This window comes from Astyanax mexicanus, chromosome 4 (genome assembly GCF_023375975.1).
Source record: "Astyanax mexicanus isolate ESR-SI-001 chromosome 4, AstMex3_surface, whole genome shotgun sequence".
Classification (NCBI taxonomy): domain Eukaryota; kingdom Metazoa; phylum Chordata; class Actinopteri; order Characiformes; family Acestrorhamphidae; genus Astyanax; species Astyanax mexicanus.
In genome coordinates, this window is record NC_064411.1 from 5,059,051 (window position 1) to 5,078,032 (window position 18,982).

Here is an 18,982-nt window from a genome sequence, read left to right on the forward strand (position 1 = left end):
ATCGTACTTTGTTGGTACCACAGAAGTCTAAACTATGTTGGTTGTGGTTGTTGGTCGTGGTCTTAACTAAGGTGTTTTCAGATGTGTTCGGCCAGACTTTCCCAGCAGGAATCGTGCAAAACTCACAATCTTTAAAATATTATGCCAAAAAATTGTTACAGATTTATTATTTAGGCTATTTATATTGTAATTATCACCAGAACATATCGGACAACAGTACTATTAATAAAATAACAATGAACTGCAAGTAAAATCCACACAATAATTGCTATACATAAATGATTCATTTTAACAGACAGTGTTCCTTTAAAAAAATGCACATATTTGCTATTGCAATATTTTAAAAACAAAATAATAATACATCACCATTCTGAATGAGTCTTATTAATATAAAACCTGAGAAATGTGTGTTACTATGCATACGACGGTGCAGCGGGCAGTGTGCTTCCCATCGAGATGTGCTTCTTAACACCAGTGCCAATGCATTGGTGCAATGCAGTGAAACATTTTTTATTTATTTATTATTTTTTATGGTAATTCTGTTCTTCTTGGGTGCATTGAACAACCAGAAACCCCTTGCCATTATTTCTGAGTATTACAAATGCGTAAATGACAGCTGATAATAATGAAAGTAATAATAAATGAGCAATGAAAAAAATAAGGTTTATAATCACCCCTAATAACTCTAAACTGACTCCTGATATTTTGATTCAGGCTTTCCGAACATCCTACCGAAAGCATGTTTAAATATGGGGCTTTCTTTATTTACACTCTGTCTGTCCCTGTTACCTCCAGAGGATTAATTAGGTAATTCAAAACACCTGCTTATTACATGTCTTATATACATGTCTATAATTTTCATTTTTATTTTAAGACATTTTTACTTAGTTTTTTTTTGTTATAAATATATTATTAAAAGACACATTCCTGCCTACTGTATGGATACATTCACTGGGTACAAACAATGCAGATATACCCTCAAAGGTCCTTAGGGTACAGGTGTTTACGTTAAAGCCATTTTAGAGTTTCACCCCAGTGACAGTTTGGTACCCTTATTCAGAGAGTGCATATAGCACAGTGAGTTTAAAAAAATAATTATTTACTAATTCATAAATGTTCACAGCACAAGTTATCTTTACTCAAGAGACGCCTGCTTGAATAATTGACATACATCTTTCCAAGACTGTAAAATACATTTTAGCTAAAGAGCACTTAATTCATGTTGGCCAAATAAAGCTAAATGTTAAAGACATACATTAAAAATGGCCAATTAACTTACATTTTCAAAATACATTTGAGTACTCAATTTAATTATTTTCCATGGGCGCACATGGGTAAAAGTGAAGTGGCTCAATTAATGTAATAAAGACAAACATTAAAAATAATTATGTACACTTGACATCTTAAATCCTCGTGCAGCAATATTAATGTGATTTATCAGCTTTCTGTATCCTACCGTCCATCGTCTGCACTAATCACCAGGAACTCCTTACGACAGGTCTAGAGCTGTAGTTGGAACGACACAGCTGAACCACGATAGTTGCGAACATTCGCTGGAACTACTGTTTTGGGAAACACCTGAGTAGCTTAACTAAGTGCTGCACTATGTAAGTTACAAACGTGGTTACCTCCATAGTTCCAACCACGCTTTTGGGAAACACCTGCGTCGCAGCTGCATCGTCCAGACTATGTAAGTTGCTAATGTAGTTAGCAACTACGCTTTTGGGAAACGTACCCCTGATCTGTATCTCTGTTAGAGTTCAGTATAAAATATACCTTTTAGTTTATAATACAGTATAATTGTGTAATTGTGTAGCTCTTACCAATACATGTTATTAACTAGACACAGATCTATAAAATACATATAGTAAATATGATCTAATCAGGTGATGACATTGTGACATCATAACAAACACAAATATATTAAACAATATTGTTAAAGAAATTAAAATATGTATATTTATTAGACGAGCGTTTTTCAGTTTGGGGCAGCTGACAGAAAGCTTCGGGACGCTTCTGGGACGGTTATGAAGAAGTTAGTCTGGAACCTGTGAATAAGTTTTAGTAAAGGAACACATTACTCCACACTTTACTCTCATCATGGATCATCATGAAGATCTGTTTACAGGGAGAAGAGAGCAGCATCTCCAGCCCCCAGTGGAGTGTCTATGAAGAGTGACCGGTCCATGAGGAATCCTCCAGAGTTCAGCAGTGGAGGAGGAAGCTCTGGGTCTCGGTACATCACTGCACTAAACTACTGTTCTGTTCTGAGAGTGAAGCTCTTCAGTTCCTGATCTTTATTAAAGATGTGCTGTGTGTTGGAGTTTCACTGTGTAAATGCTGGAGTTTCACTATGTTTAATGTTAACAGAACTGAAACCCAGAGAGGAGCTTCTCCAGAACCCAGCTGTGTTTCTATGAAGAGTGACCGGTCCTTCGGGGAACGTCCTACTTTCAGCAGTAAAGATATAACCTCTGACCCACAGTGAGTGAAACATCACTTACATCATTTACTGATTTTTGCTATAATTTACATTTTTAAACCATATAACACACACACACACACACACACACACACACACACTTTCACACAGTTTTTCTGTATGTAATGATCGTTGTACACAGCTGGGTGTGATGGGGGGCGGGGTTTAGATTAGACTGACTGACCTGAACAATGAGAGTAAATTACAATATCAGCTACAGGTTGGAGAATTACACATATATCTATATTAGGGGTGTGTGATACTGATAAAATCATTATCTAAATGATTTTTGTAATTTTGTCAAATAAAAAAACAGTATTTTGCATTATTTAAAAACATGTTTAGAAAAGTATTATATTGTAATAAACTGCACTTCTTAAATGATCGTAAGATTTGCTTAATAAATATGTTAATGGAAACAATATATTTAATATTTAAACATTAAACTCACACCTCCAAATATTCAACACTGCACCATGTGACCTACCAGATATTCTTGAATAAAAGCATCAGTGTTAGATTGGCAAAACTAAATTATATTTATATTAGTGATATCAATCAAATAAAAACATTAATTGTATTAATCACAACAATATTCTGTGAAGGGACAGCAATCATTGTGCAGTGTGTTGTGTCTGGCAGACTAGATTATTTTTTGTTTTATTGCTAATGTCAGTATAAATGAGAATATTTTAATGTGCTGAGTAACTGATTTTAACTGAGAGCTTTAATGGAGGAAATAAACACCAGAGTAGCTCCATATTCCATCTTTAACAGCCTGGAAAGAGGAAACATGCCTTCAGCTGTGTGTGTGTGTGTGTGTGTGTGTGTGTGTGTGTGTGTGTGTGCGCGCTCTGATAGTTTCCAGGAAAATAAAGCGTGAATGAAAAACCCACAATGATCACAGAAATAACTTGAATGTGACAAAAGTAATACTAAATAAAAATTCTATGAAAATAAATAAATGAAAATCTGACATTGATTTTAAACTGTGCTTCAACATAATCGTTTTAAAAAGTAAACTCCTTAAATAGGCCTGGACAAAAATGATGGTACCTCTGAAAATAATGTGAGTAAAGGCACATATTAAATCAAGGTGTGTCCACTAATTAGCACCACAGGCTAAATAAAACGCTACAGGTAGGCACTGTGCTGTTTGGTGAAGTGGTGTGTACCACACTCAACATGGACCAGAGGAAGTGAAGGAAAGAGTCGTCTCTTATAGACAATGTAAAGGTTAAATGTAAAGGTTAAAAGATCATCTCTAAGCAGCTTGATGTTTTTCTTTAATAGCATTGAATAAAACTTAATCATCTGTTGTGCATATATTTGTCATCTCAGTTGCTGGGGTGAGTACATACATCCAGGAATGGGAGAATGTGTTCTAGTACAATACATAGAACAGTAATGTGTTCATAAATGAATACACTTTAGAACATATTTTGTTTAGTAATTCTGGAGAACATTTTAGCTGTTTTCTTTCTAATTACATTCACATTGTTGCTGATTGGCACTGTTCATTATTTATTTATATTTAAATACTGTGTTATTTGTGGAACAAATTAAGCATTGACACAGTGGTTAAAAGCATTACATTACATTACTTTTGGCGGACTCTTTTGTCCAAAGCGACTTACAATAGTGAAGTACAAAAGTAATAGAAGTTGATACTAAAACATCTTTAGATAGGGGGAAATAATAGGATATAGGAGTGAAGGAGGGGAAGAAGGAAATGGGGTTAGAGGTAGTTAGTTAGTTAGTTAGTTAGTTAGAGGTGTTAGGAGAGTAAGTGCTCTTTGAAGAGCTCTGTCTTCAGGAGTTTATTAAAGATAGTGAGAGATTCTCCTGATCTGGTAGTAGAAGGTAGTTAGTTAGAGGTGTTAGGAGAGTAAGAGCTCTTTGAAGAGCTCTGTCTTCAGGAGTTTATTAAAGATAGTGAGAGATTCTCCTGATCTGGTAGTAGAAGGTAGTTAGTTAGAGGTGTTAGGAGAGTAAGTGCTCTTTGAAGAGCTCTGTCTTCAGGAGTTTATTAAAGATAGAGATTCTCCTCATCTGGTAGTAGAAGGTAGTTAGTTAGAGGTGTTAGGAGAGTAGGTGCTCTTTGAAGAGCTCTGTCTTCAGGAGTTTATTAAAGATAGTGAGAGATTCTCCTGATCTGGTAGTAGAAGTTAGTTTGTTCCACCATTGGGGAACTCTGTATGAGAACAGTCTGGATTGCTTTGTGTGAATGTTTGTTTGGTAAAGTGAGGCGACGTTCATTGGAGGAGCGCAGCAGGCGGGAGGTAGCGTAAGCCTTCAGGAGTGAGTGCAGGTAGGAAGGATGCTGTTCTCTCATCACCTTGTAGGCGATTGTAAGGGTTTTGAATTTAATGCGAGTAGCAACTGGTAGCCAATGGAGCTCAATGAGCAGTGGAGTGACATGTGCCCGTTTTGGCTGGTTTTAATCTTTAAGAATAATTTTGTCAGTCTGCTCTGGACTGACGAACCCAGAAACTCCATTTCCCAGCATTTTCGCTTTCAGGACTACAATGACTCATCAGAACATGTAAAGCTACGGCGTTCCAGTTCACCCAGCTATTGATTGCTCACCTGAACTTTTGAGTATAAATACCCCTCAGTTTCAGCTATTAGTTTCTGAGAATTGAATTTAGGTTCCCTAGCTCTTCTACAACAGTATTCCTGATGCATTATAAAATTATTGATTTAATTACAGATCAGTCTTTTATTTGTATCTGTTATTTGCTTATATTCTTTTTAAAGTAATAATCTCACCATATTTTATTAGATCAGCTGATTTATTCATGTGTATTACAGTGTGGATTTTCTGTTCATCCACAGTAAGAAGAAAAACAACTATTCCAGAGAAAAACTGGACCACATATTCAAGGTTAGTCCTGAACCATATATATGATGGGAATCTCTCTTTTACATATAAATTTAATTTCACTTTGAAGTTTTGATTCTAATAATACAGTTGCAAGAAAAAGTATGTGAATCCTTTGGGATTACTTGGATTTATGCATAAATTGGTCATGAAATCACAACAAAAGACAAACATAGTCTTCTTAAACTAAAACCACACAATAAATTATATGTTTGCATGGTTTTATTGAACACAACATGTTAATATTCACAGTACAGGGTGGAACAAGTATGTGCATTTTTGCATTTAATAACTGGTTGATCCTCCTTTGGCAGCAAAAAAACTCAACCAAATGTTTCCTGTAGCTGCAGATCAGACCTGCAGAACGATCAGGAGGAATTTTGGATCATAACTCTTCACTAAACTGTTTCAGTTCAGCAATAATCTTGGGATATCTGGTGTGAATCGCTCTCTTGAGGTCATGATGCCGCAGCATCTCAGTTGGGTTCAGGAGGTCGGGACTCTTCAGAAGATGCATTTTCTTCTGTTGAAGTCGTTCGGTTGTTGATTTACTTCTTTGTTTTGGGTCGTTGTTTTGTTGCACCATCCCTCCTCTGTTGAGCTTCAGTTGGAGGACAGATGGTCTTAAGTTTCCCTGCAAAATGTATTGGTAAACTTGGGAATTCTGTTTTCCATTTATGACGGCAATCCGTCCAGGCCCTGAGGCAGCAAAGCAGCCCCAAACCATGATGCCCTCTCCACCATGTTTCACAGTTGGGATGAGGTTTTGATGATGGTGTGCTGTGCCTTTTTTTCTCCATATGTAGCATTGTAGAGCTGGGCGATATGGAAAAAAATCTTATCACGATATAGTTTTCCATATCAGTCGATATCGATATGTATCACGATATAAATCAAATCACTTTCTGTCACACTTAAAGGTTTGTTTTTACTCATTAGTGAGAGAATAAGGGAGTTATGGACAAAGGTTTTATCACAATAATTTTTTCTGTATCTCGATAATTATCCCAATATAAATTTTGTAACAATGCAGACCAAATGCATCAAATGTCTATAAAATATTTATTACAGAACATAATATACATGCACACAGTATGCAAAAAGTCACGAGAAAAAAATTCACTAGTTCAATGTAAATTAGCATTTTGATTTCCCTGCCCAGATAATGAAAAATGACTTATAACATTAACATAACAAAATATAGTAATATGTTATCTGTTTCCTGAAAATATTATTTGGGCATTACAATTTCAAGCATTTAAGAAGTAGAAAATATAACAGTGTTACAAAATAAATAAACAAGATATAAAAACCACTTCCACTACAAAATTCTGAATTATTAACATACTGCACTTATCCCATTAGAATGTCCTTAGAATGCTTGTAAACAGCAAACAGAAAACTGAAAAACTTGTTGCAAAAAAAAAACAACATTTTGATAGATGTGATACTGATGCAGGTCAGTGAAAATCAGTGAAAGACCTATGTATTGTAGATCCTCTTACTCTACACTCAATTGCTGTGCTACAGTTTTTTTGCCAAAAACACTAATCTGTCCACTGCCTCTGGCTTTGTAGATGCTCTTTTGCATGTTACAATGTTTGCTCCTGTGCTAAACACACGTTCTGATGGTGAACTTGTAGCAGGTATGCAGAGGTAACGCTTAGCTAAGAGGCTCATTTTTGGAAATGTTGTTGAGTGAATCTTCCACCATGCCAAAGGACTGGTCTCACTATCAGCATCAGGAGCTAACAGGTAGTTATTCAATTCAGCTTCAGCAGCTTCTTGTTCTGTAAGGCCAGCTGTTGTGACTGCATGAGGCTTCTTGAAAAAACTCCCCAGTGTCATCTTCTGCTTTTTAGCTGGTGTAGCATCTCCTCCTTCATCTTCTGTGGATTTCAAAGTGCTATCAGCTTCTGGGTTGTTCAGTCCTTCATGTAACATTTCAGCCATGGCTCTAGCTTTTATCCCATTAACCTTTTCTTCTTTAACGTAACGGGTCTTGAACCGAGGATCAAGTAGGGATGCTATGTCCAGAAGGTCATCGGTCGCAGCTTCATCATATTTTTCATTCAAATAGCTGATTACCGTAGTCTTGATGCTCTTTGTGAGGTCTGAGTCGTCTGCATCTGGCTTCAGGATGTCCTCATTGAGGAGGTGCAACACAGGCTTCACATAGGATACACTAACATATGTTTCTCCAGAGAGTGCATCTGTGAAGCTCACTAGCGGGCTCAAAGCCTTGTGGACAGACTCTAGGATGTCCACATCTTGCCAGGTGGGTACAAGGTGCCTTGTTTTCTTATCAGTAGAGAGGACTTTTACAATAGCCTTCTCTTGCTCAATAAGTCTTCCTACCATTTTCTGACGGGATCCCCACCTGGTAGGGGATTCTGTGACAAGTTTGTGCTTGGGCAAATTGAGTTCCTCTTGAGCAGCTGCTAGAGCTTTCTGTTTTTTCCATGAGAAAGAGAAGGCACTGACCACCTTCTTACACACACCTATGGCTCTTTGTATTCTGCTGTCTCTCCCACCTCTCTCTACAGGACAAATACACAATATATTTGTTTTATTAATGATGACTATATGTATTTGGTGATTATTGGACTCAATTACCCCCCCCCCACACACACACACACCTCTTTGGCATGTAAAATAAGTACAAGGAGACAAATATATAAAATCTATGAATATTTACCTAATAAAACTAATAAATAATAGACCCTTTATATTATTTTTCTGTTGCTTATATTAAATTGCAATAGCATTAGGATTTTTAATAAAATGGTATTCAATAAATTGATTATTCCCCTCCCTGAATGCAGGCTAATGCAGCAAATTACAATAGTATATCACAACAATACTCATTAAAATACAATAAAATGATTAAACGTGTATAATAATATAACAGAACGTACCAATTGCTAGGTGCAGCCGGTGTCCAAAGCACTGCAGGCGAGTCCATTTTTTAAGTGAGACTGCCTTAACAATGTTCGCTCCGTTGTCAGTAGTGATGCAGACCTGTCGTTCCTCTCTTAGACCCCACGATGCGAGTGCGTCCTCGAGCGCGTGGGAGATTATTTCTGCTGTGTGGTCCTCAGGGACAAACGCCGTTTGCAAACATCTGTTTTGCAAATTCCACTCCTCGTCGATGTAATGCACAGTGAGGCTAAGGTACGGTTCAGATGTTCGACTTGACCACATATCAGCGGTAGTAGCAAAGTGTCTCACAAGTTTTAACTCGGCTTCCAATTTTGCTCGACATTCCTCATAAAGCAGCGGCAGCGCAGTCTGTGAAAAATATTTTCTGCCGGGTAGTTGATACCTTGAGTCAAGTACTTTCACTAGGTTCTTGAACCCTTCTTTCTCCACTGTGCTAAGCGGCATCATATCTTTAGCCATGAAATAGGTGACCGCTTTTGTAATCTCCTGGTGCCTTTTCGTTTTTGTTTCGTAAGGGGTAATTGAGGCAAACGTCGCCACAATTGATTGTTGTTTTGGAGATACTCCGCTGCTCGATGGCTGGCTAGTGCCATGGCTTAGCGGCTGGCTAGCGGCATCTGAACGTATGTTTACACTCTCTGTGTACTCGACAGGATGATATTTTTTCAAATGATGAAACAAATTAGTAGTGTTTCCTGTTTTTGTCTGCACTGCACGGCGACATATTCTGCATTTTGGGCTTAACTGCGCTTGGTCGGACTTAAGATATCCGAACCACTTCCATATATTGGACGTGGTACGTCCTTTCTTTGGAACAATGTCATCAAGAGCAGATGGCTCACCCTCCTCTTCACTTTCGCTTTCGGGGTTCTCTCTACTGGCCATCTTCCCGTAACCTGCTATTGATTAAACGCGGTCCTCCAGCTGAGCAAAGATGAGCGTGCGGCTGGGTCTGTTCAAACGCCTCCTACGTTGTGTTTTCATTGGTCTGCGGACTTATGGGAGGACTTGGATCAGATCCAGCCCCAGTGGTACTTGGAAGAGCATGCAGTTCAGCGTGATCACGTGCTGCGCCCGTTCGCGGCGCTACTTACACGGGAAATGGGAATGAATGTTTATCGAATTCTATTGCCCAGGCTTATCATCGTCATCGTGGGAAAAATTATCGCGAAACAAATCGATATCGTTGTATCGCCCAGCACTATAGCATTGTGTGTTCCTTCCAAACAACAAATTAATTTTGGTTTCATCTGTCCACAGTATATTTAGCCAGTAGTGCTGTGGAACATCCAGGTGCTTTAAACATCAAAACATCAATTTGTTTTGGACAGCACTGGTTTCCTCTGTGGTGTCCTCCCATGAACACCATTCTTATTTAATGTTTTCCTTATTGTAGATTTGTCAACAACAATGTTAGCCATGTGCAAGAGATTTCTGTATTCAGTCTTCAGCTGACACTCTAGGATTTTTCCTCACCTCTTTGATCATTCTGCGCTGTGCTCTTGCAGTCATCTTTACAGGACAACCACATCGGTCGCAGCAGTAGTGCTGAACTTTCTTCATTTGTAGACTCTTTGTCTTACCATGGACACATGAACATCAGGCTTTAGAGATACTTTTGTAACCCATTCCAGCTTCATGCAAGTCAACAATTCTTGAATGTAGGTCTTCTAAGAGATCTTTTGTGCGAGGCATGATTCAGATCAGGCAATGCTACTTAAGAACAGCAAACTAAAACTGGTGTGTGTTTTTATAGGGCAGGGCAGCTTTAACCAACACATCCAATCTCATCACATTAATTGGACTCCAGGTTGGCTGACTCCTGGCTCCAATTAGCTCTTAAAACAGTCATTAGTCTAGGGGTTCACATACTTTTCCCAACTAAACTGTGAATGTTAACATGTTGTGTTCAATAAAACCATGCAAACATATATATTTTGTATGTATTAGACTGTGTTTGTCTATTGTTGTGACAGATGAAGATCTGAACACATTTAATGACCAATTCATGCAGAAATCCAAATAATTCCAAGGGGTTCACATACCGGTTCTTGCAACTGTAAATTATTCACCCTCAGTTTTATAGAGTTTTCTAGAGTATTATAACAGTAACAATGTTAATATTAATGCAATAAGATGGTGGTCAGTAACATGATGTTTAAATCCTTTTATACACCAAAGCATCCATAACTCCTTTCCTCCTCAGATCAGTGTCATTATCTCTCTCTCTGTACTGTAACAGCTTTACCGATTCTCTGATGTTTGTTCTTAATCAGGAGCTGCAGGAGAAGTTTATCTCTCTAGTGAAGAACGAGCTGAACACATTCAAGAAGCTCCTGAGTTCAGATTACCCAGCATGCTCTGAGGGAGAGATGGAGGATGATCAGAAGGAGGGGGTGCTGAAGGTCACACTGCACATCCTGAGGAACATGAATCAGACAAACCTCGCCAACACACTAGAGAGCAGTAAGAGTTCTGGGTCATGAGAATGGGGAACAACTAGTGCTAATTTATTTCCTCAGAGGAGTTCTGCTTTTCAAATTAGAATAATAAGCAATAGTTAACTGGATTTTGTAATTATAAGATATTGTGTCACAGCATCAAATGTATCCTTAAACCTAACAATTATCTACTGTATCAAAGTCGTTCTACACAGGGGTCTTCCATAAAGAGACACAGCTAATTATATTTTCCTTATTCTCTTCCTCTGTTATCAGAATTGGCCCCAGCATGTCAACGAAAGCTCAAATCCAAGCTGAGAGATAAATATCAGATACTTAATGAAGGAATTTCAGGCCATGTAAAGTCAGCACTTCTGAATGAGATCTACACTGAGCTCTACATCACGGAGGGGGGTGGAGGAGATGTCAATCAGGAACATGAGGTGAAACAGATTGAAGCTGCATCCAGGAAAAGGACAACAGAGGAAAGACCAATCAAATGCAACGACATCTTTAAACCATTACCAGAACAGAAACGACCCATCAGAACTGTACTGACTAAAGGAGTTGCTGGAATTGGAAAAACAGTCTCTGTGCAGAAGTTCATTCTGGACTGGTCTGAAGGAAAAGTAAATCAGGACATTCTCTTCATATTTCCACTTCCTTTTAGAGAGCTGAATCTGATGAAGGAGAAGAAGCTCAGTCTGGTGAATCTTCTTCAGAGCTTTTTCCCAGAAACACAAGATTTAAAAGCAAGACATTATAAGGGCTACAAAATCATGTTCATTTTTGATGGTCTGGATGAGTGTCGACTGCCTCTAGATTTCCAGAACAATGAGATCTTGGTGAATATAGAAGAGCAAACCTCAGTGGATGTTCTGCTGACGAACCTCATCAAGGGGAATCTGCTTCCCTCTGCTCTCCTCTGGATCACCTCTCGACCAGCAGCGGCCAATCAGATCCCTCCAGAGTGTGTTGATCAGGTAACAGAAGTGCGGGGTTTCAGTGACCCTCAGAAACAGGAGTACTTCAGTAAGAGGATCAGTAATAAGGACCTGGCCAACAAAGTCTTCACACACATCAGGTCTTCAAGAAGCCTCTACATCATGTGCCACATACCGGTCTTCTGCTGGATTACAGCCACTGTTCTAGAGAGAATGCTGAGTGAAGCTGAGAGTGGAGAAATTCCCAAAACCCTGACACAGATGTTCACACACTTCCTGATCTTTCAGATCAAACACAAGAGCCAGAAGTACAGTGGGAAAAGTGACATTGATCCTCAGCAGACTAGAACAAGTATCCTGGCTCTGGGGAAACTGGCGTTCCAGCAGCTGGAGAAAGGAAACCTGATCTTCTATGAGGAAGATCTAAGAGAGAGTGGTATCGATTTTAGAGAAGTGTCAGTGTACTCAGGAGTGTGTACCCAGATCTTCAGGGAGGAACATGAGCTGCACCTGGGGAAGGTCTTCAGTTTTGTACATCTGAGCGTTCAGGAGTTTCTTGCTGCTTTATATGCATTCATCTGCTTCATTGACAGAAGTGTTCTGAATCAGCAAACCACTAAAAACCAAAACACTGAACTATCTGAACTCTTCAGCAAGTCAAAGATGACTGACTTCCTCAGCAGTGCCATAGACAGAGCCTTACAGAGTGAGAGTGGACACCTGGACCTGTTCCTTCGTTTCCTCCTGGGTCTCTCACTGAAGTCTAATCAGAATCTGTTACGAGTTGTACTGACACAGACAGAGAGGATCTCTCACAGCAATGAGGAAATCGTCAAATACATCAAGAAGAAGATTGAGAAGAACTCATCTCCAGAGAAATCCATCAATCTGTTCTACTGTCTGAATGAACTGAATGATCATTCTCTGGTGCAGCAAGTGCAGAAATACCTGAGTGGAGGTGGAGAGTGTTGTCTTCAACAGGCCAGGTTCTCTCCTGCTCAGTGGTCCGCTCTGGTGTTTGTTTTGGTGAACTCAGAAAAAGACCTGGAGGAGTTTAACCTCAGTAAATATGATCCATCAGAGGAGTGTCTTCTGAGGCTGCTGCCAGTAGTTAAAATATCCAGAAGAGCTGTGTGAGTATTATTATTCAGGCCTTCACACAGTTTTTAATTAACTGCTGATGTGTAGAATCAGTTTCCATTCAATCAGTGGTGGATTCACATTATTTACATATAAGAATAAATTATTTATTGGGTGTAATAATAATTAAACCATCATTTTAATGTAAACAGTATGTGAAGTTTCTGTCATAGACTGATTACCTACAATCAAAAAAGGTTTTGGGCAAGTTATATGTTTTTATTAAAATAAATGCACATCTCTTGCAGATAGATAGATAGATAGATAGATAGATAGTAGCACTGTGTGATTTGACAGAAAAAATCATATCTCAATATGCTTTGGAGAAATGATGATTAGCAATACAACATAACAATTTCATATAGAACATACATTTTAAGTGTCTGTATTTATTTCTAACATATGTATGTGGGAGAAGGTGTAATGTTTTTCCAGAGTTTAACTGGGAAAATAGAATAAATTCACATACTCCAAAAAGCCTTGCCTGTTCTCTGTTTTGTTAAATGTATTTTCTGTTTTAACAGAGCTTTTGGTGAACTGTAGAAATCTGCATGTTAACTATTTCAGTATAAAGAAACACCAACTCTTTAGATAGACAATAAATTTCTCACTTTAACTCTGTTTTCTATTCTATGTCAATCCATTCAAATATTCTTCTTTGGGTTTATTGTAAAATCATTTGTTTGTTCTTGTTTTTTAGACTAGCTTCATGTAATCTTGGAGTAAAGACGTGTAAAAATCTGGAATCAGTTTTAAACGTGGAAAACTCCCCCCCTGAAAGAGCTGGACCTCAGTAACAACGACCTGCAGGATTCAGGAGTGGAGCTGCTCTCTGCTGGACTGAAGAGTTCACACTGTAAATTACAGATTCTCAGGTCAGTGTTTCAGGTTATCACAGACCAAAATAACAAAGAAGACAACAAATAAAAACACAATTAACTAAATAAACTAAATAACAGAAGGGTGTGCAAGGTTAGTCTGAGCAGGATGTTCTTTCCAGGTTGGCAAAGGGGAGGAGCCCAAAACATATCTCCCTGTGCAGACTTTTCCATGCCCTTTAATTTGTCATGGTACTGCATCTACAGACTAAATACCAAAAAGAGTAACTGTACTATTTTATGCACATTTCCTTTTTCTTTTAACTCTTATGTATGTATGTATGCATGTATGATCGATGCACAAACATGTCTCTTCACTGAACGTTTTAGGGAAAATATAAAATGTCCGCATAAAAAATACATCATATTTCATACATGAGCACAAAAGCACCACATATATGTTGTTACTTGCAGAAAAAATAACTGAATAAAAGGAAGAAGCTAGGTCCAGCATTCTCTGTGGTAAAGCACAACACACACTCTAGTTCTCTATGCTCTCAGAATAGCTACACACGTAAAAGGGCTGTGCATATAGTGTAAGGAGCTCTTAAAGTGACAGTGTACATATTAATGAATACTGGTTGTAAATATTTCCACCAGGCCATTTAAATTGTCTTTTCCCTATTGTAAGCATGTGTGCAATAGCAAACACTTCCTTAGTCCAATCCAATTCACCATGCATTCTTTATTCCAGCACCCCACGTTAGCTTTATTTCCCCTCAAACCTACAAGTGTATAATATTTTTTAAAATTACATCATTAATAATTGCATTTTACATTTCTTACATTCATTCTTCTTATTACATTTAAATATCCACTATAAAAACTTGTCTTATGAAAAACAAATGTAATTGCAGTTAATTACAAATCTTCTTATAATCATGATTAATCTGATTATATTTCATATTACATTACATTTAAAAAATCACTAAAATGTGTTATTTAAACATTGAAGTCATTGTAAAATCATTTGTGCTTGTGTTTATTCTTACATTTTCAGATTAGCTTTGTGTAATATAGGAAGAAAGACGTGTGAAAATCTGGAATCAGTTTTAAACCTAGAAAACTCCTCCCTGAAAGAGCTGGACCTCAGTAACAACGACCTGCAGGATTCAGGAGTGGAGCTGCTCTCTGCTGGACTGAAGAATTCACAATGTAAACTGCAGATTCTCAGGTCAGTGTTTCTGTGATTTTTCATTTGAAATTATTTGGGCTGTCAGCGTTAAATCATTAACATACGCTGTTAAGTTGGAATCAGTAACGCGTTACTATTTTTTTAACCCAAGTTTTACTTCGGCACCAAGTTTTACCCCAACTTCTGCCGTAATCTGACCCGCCTCCACCCAGCATGCAAATTTCTTTTCTGGTTAAACGACTGAAACGCTTTAATGCGGTGTCCAGCTGTAACAATCCGGTTTAGACTTCCAGCTCAGACCTGGATAGAGAGCTTTGTTGCTCTCTCTCCATCTCTTTGTTTGTTTTTGTCTCTCCGTTTGTTCCAAAAGTTTTACACAAAAAAATAAAATCTGCAATCAAAATGTTAGGAATCAAAAGCAAAAATTGTATGTTGCAAATTCAAAAGAGATAAAATATATAGCAAATATATATTTTTAAATATACTTGGTTGCTTTATATTAGTTTGGATTTTGGCAGTCTTTGCTTTTATTTTTGTGTTTTTGTGATTTTTTTGTGGAGTTTTTTAATTTTTCTGTTAAAGACTTTTGGTTATGGAATCTCTCCTTTGCTTCTGCTTTAGTTTTTTTCTTCTGAGTTTTGGCACACTTTTCACAGGTGGGCGGTGCTTAGAAGAAGGCGTTCCCCTTGAATCTCCATTGGTCAGCTGGTTCTGGACTGACCACGCCCACCCCGCCAATTTCAAGCGTCCTTCCAAACACGGAGAGCAAAAAGCTTCCAGTGCACAGCAGCAGCAGCAGATTGTGTTTACAATTAAATTTCATTCAAATGTTCTGTTTAATGTTATATTGTTATATTATTCTCTGTTTCACTCCATTAAAAAGCTCACATTAGTGTGCTAAATTTTCATGCACAAAGTAGGTAACTAGTTAACTCACTAGCTCACTGACTAGGTAACTCACTAGTTCACTGATTAGGTAACTAGCTAACTCACTAGCTCACTGGCTAGGTAACTCATTAGTTCACTGAATAGGTAACTATCTAATTCAGTAGCTCACTGACTATGTAACTATCATACTTTGTGCATGAATATTTAGCACATCTCGCTAATGTGAGCTTTTTAATGGAGTGAAACAGAGAATAATATAACATTAAACAGAATGTTTGTATGAAATTTAATTGTAAAAGTATCTGGTGCTGCTGCTGTGCACTGAAAACTGTTTGCTCTCCGTGTTTGGAAGGATGCTTGAAACTGGCGGGGTGGGCGTGGTCAGTCTCAGAGGGTTCAGGGAACCCGTCAGTCCAGAATCAGCTGACCAATGGAGATTCAAGGGGCCTTCTTCTTAGCCCCGCCCACCCGTAAAAAGTGTGCCAAAACTCAGAAGCAAAAAACTAAAGCAAAGGAGAGATTCCAGAAGCAAAAGTCTTTAACAGACAAATAAAAAAAATCCACAGAAAATTCACAAAAACGCAAAAATAAAAGCAAAAACTGGCAAAATCGAAACTGAAATAATTTTCAAATAACTGCAAAGGATAATAAAGTAACCAAGTATATTTAAAATATATATTTGCTATATATTTTTTCTCTTTTGAATTTGTAACATACAATACTTGCTTTTGATTTTCTAACATTATTTTTTTTTTTTGCCCGCCACCACCCCCCCTCTTCGGAGGACCATTAAGACTAATACAAATTCTTGTGCATTTTCCACCAAGCTGTCAGAGTCGATGATATCATTGAGTTTTTGAAACAAGGGTGGTGATTGATTGTTGTGCTAATAAATGGTAAGTCTGAGATTTGTATTTCAATAATTTATGTTTGTTCTACTTTTCTCCATATTTCATCAGTTTGATTTGGTTTTATCCATTTAATAATGTACTTTAATTGGTTTGCAGAGAGGTATTGTTGGAAGTTTGGAGCTTCTAGGCCTCTTTAATTTTGTAATGTGGTTAATTTGATTCTGGGTGGTTTATTTTTCCAATAGAATTTAGAGATGATTGCATCAAAGCTTTTAAAGCAGGTAGGTGGAGTTTGGATGGGAATCATTGAGAAGAGGTAGTTTAATTTAGGTAATATTGTCATTTTGATTGTGGATATTGGTAGGATAGTGGTAGGTTCATCCAGCGTTGGATATCATTGTTGATGTTTGTGAGTAGTGGTCTAAAATTAAGTGACTCAGACAGCTGGGTGGAAACTTTTATTCCCAGGTATGTGATGTGTTCAGTGCACATAGGGATAGGGAGTGACTGAACTGCTGTGTCTGATAAGTTCATGTTAAATGGTAGAACGGTGGATTTAGACCAGTTAATGGAATAATCTGAGATTTTAGAGAATGTTTCAATTATTTGTGTAGTCTGAGGAATTGAGGAGAGTGGGTTTTGTAGAAATAGTGGAATATCATTTGCATAAAGGCTGATTTTTTGTTCGGTAGTGTGGGTATGGATACCTTTTGATTTGGGCATTGTTGTATAGCTGCTGCTAATGGTGGAGATGAGCTAATGGTGCAAATGAGGAGAGAGTGGGCATCCTTGCCTAGTTCCTCTGTGCAGTGTGAAATTCTGTGATATTAGTCCGTTAGTATTGATTGTGGCTCTGGGTGAAGTGTAGAGAGTTTTAATTCATTCTATAAATGATTCTCCAAAACCTAGTTAATGTAGTGTAGTGAAAAGAAATTTCCAGTTAACCTTATCGAAAGCCTTCTCCGCATCTAAAGTGACTATTGCAGTTTTTGACTCATGGACTGTTGTGTGATGTATCAGATTGAGTAGTCTGCGCATGTTGGTAACTGATTGTCTGCCTTTGATGAAGCCGGTCTGATCAGAATATATGAGGGATGGGATAACTGTTTCCAGTCTGGTAGCTAATGTCTTACTTATTTGTGTCTGTGTTAATTAGTGACAGTGGACGGTAGCTGGATGGTAAGGTAGAATCTTTGTAGGTTTAAGATGGAGTGATATTGTAGCTGTATTAATGTTGGTAGTCTCTTATTGTGTTTAATTTCTGCTATTACTCTACTGAACATTGAGCCAAATATTGACCAGAAGTGCTTGTAGAATTCTGCGGGAAAGCCATCTGGTCCTGGTGCTTTGTTATTAGGCATCTTACGGAGGGCTTTATGGAGTTCTTCTGATGTTATTGGCTTTTCTAATATTCTTTTTTGTTCTTCAGTTAGTTTGGGTAGGTGTATATTATTGAGGAAAGTGTGAATATCTATTGGGTCTGGATCGTGTTCTGGTGAGCATAGATTTTTATTGAATTTCTCAAATACTTGATTCATTAGTGTGATTGCAGTAATGCAATCACAGTATTGTTCTTCTTAAGTCTTATTCTTATTATTATTATTAGTGTGATTGCAGTAATGCAATCACAGTATTGTTCTTCTTAAGTCTTATTCTTCTTCTTCTTATTATTAGTGTGATTGCAGTATGCAATCACAGTACTGTTATTCTTAAGTCTTATTCTTATTATTATTCCACCTGTTTTTTGTCCGGTTAACTAGTGCCGCAGTTTTCGAAATATCGACTTCGTCCAAAAGAGAAAACGTGCGTCCTTATCGGGAATGGTGGGCTTGTATACAGCTTTCCGATCGGACTTACGTTTTTCGTAAAAACTTCGTAAGTACGCGTTTTTTTGCCCATTGAAAATGAATGGCCAGAACTTTGCACGCCCGTGGACGTCGCAACTTTTGAAATACGAAGATGAAACCAATTGAGGACCTGTAGAACTTATTGAGCTCTTTCCGAAAATATGCGTTACGAAAAGTTACGACGTACGGATTTCGTACGATTGTCGTACGAAGTGGCCCCATTGGAATGAATGGGGCCAATCGGAGGACGGCTGCTAGATCGAAGGACAGGTAGCTAGAACTCCAGTACTGTGAGTGTATGGAGCAGCTATGGGATAAAACAGCATTAGGTCAAAAGTTTGGACACCCCGGCCCCCCAGTACTGTGTGTAATGGAGCCACGGGTCAAAAGTTTGGACACCCCGGCCCCCCAGTACTGTGTGTAATGGAGCCACGGGTCAAAAGTTTGGACACCCCGGAACGGCCAGAGCAACCTAGCGTGCATAGCTGATTGATGTATTTGCACGTTGCGTAGCAACGTGCAAACACCATTTAATCAAATTTATGCATA

At 38.0% G+C, this 18,982-nt stretch overlaps 1 protein-coding gene across 7 annotated transcripts in view; it reads left to right on the forward strand.

Annotated features, from left to right (window-relative positions):
• Positions 1–18,982, forward strand: part of LOC103028529 (NACHT, LRR and PYD domains-containing protein 3) — a 383,714-nt gene that overhangs the window by 291,511 nt on the left and 73,221 nt on the right. For 4 of the 7 annotated variants that reach the window (XM_049477114.1, XM_049477112.1, XM_049477115.1 and 1 more), the window contains 4 exons: positions 2,129–2,236; positions 2,371–2,484; positions 5,321–5,369; positions 10,586–10,775. In XM_049477114.1, coding sequence (XP_049333071.1) covers positions 2,129–2,236; positions 2,371–2,484; positions 5,321–5,369; positions 10,586–10,775 — 461 coding nt within the window. Of the gene's footprint in view, positions 1–2,128; positions 2,237–2,370; positions 2,485–5,320; positions 5,370–10,585; positions 10,776–11,026; positions 12,828–18,982 lie in introns of all 7 variants that reach the window. The other 3 variants (XM_049477113.1, XM_049477117.1, XM_049477116.1) reach the window with 3 other exon arrangements.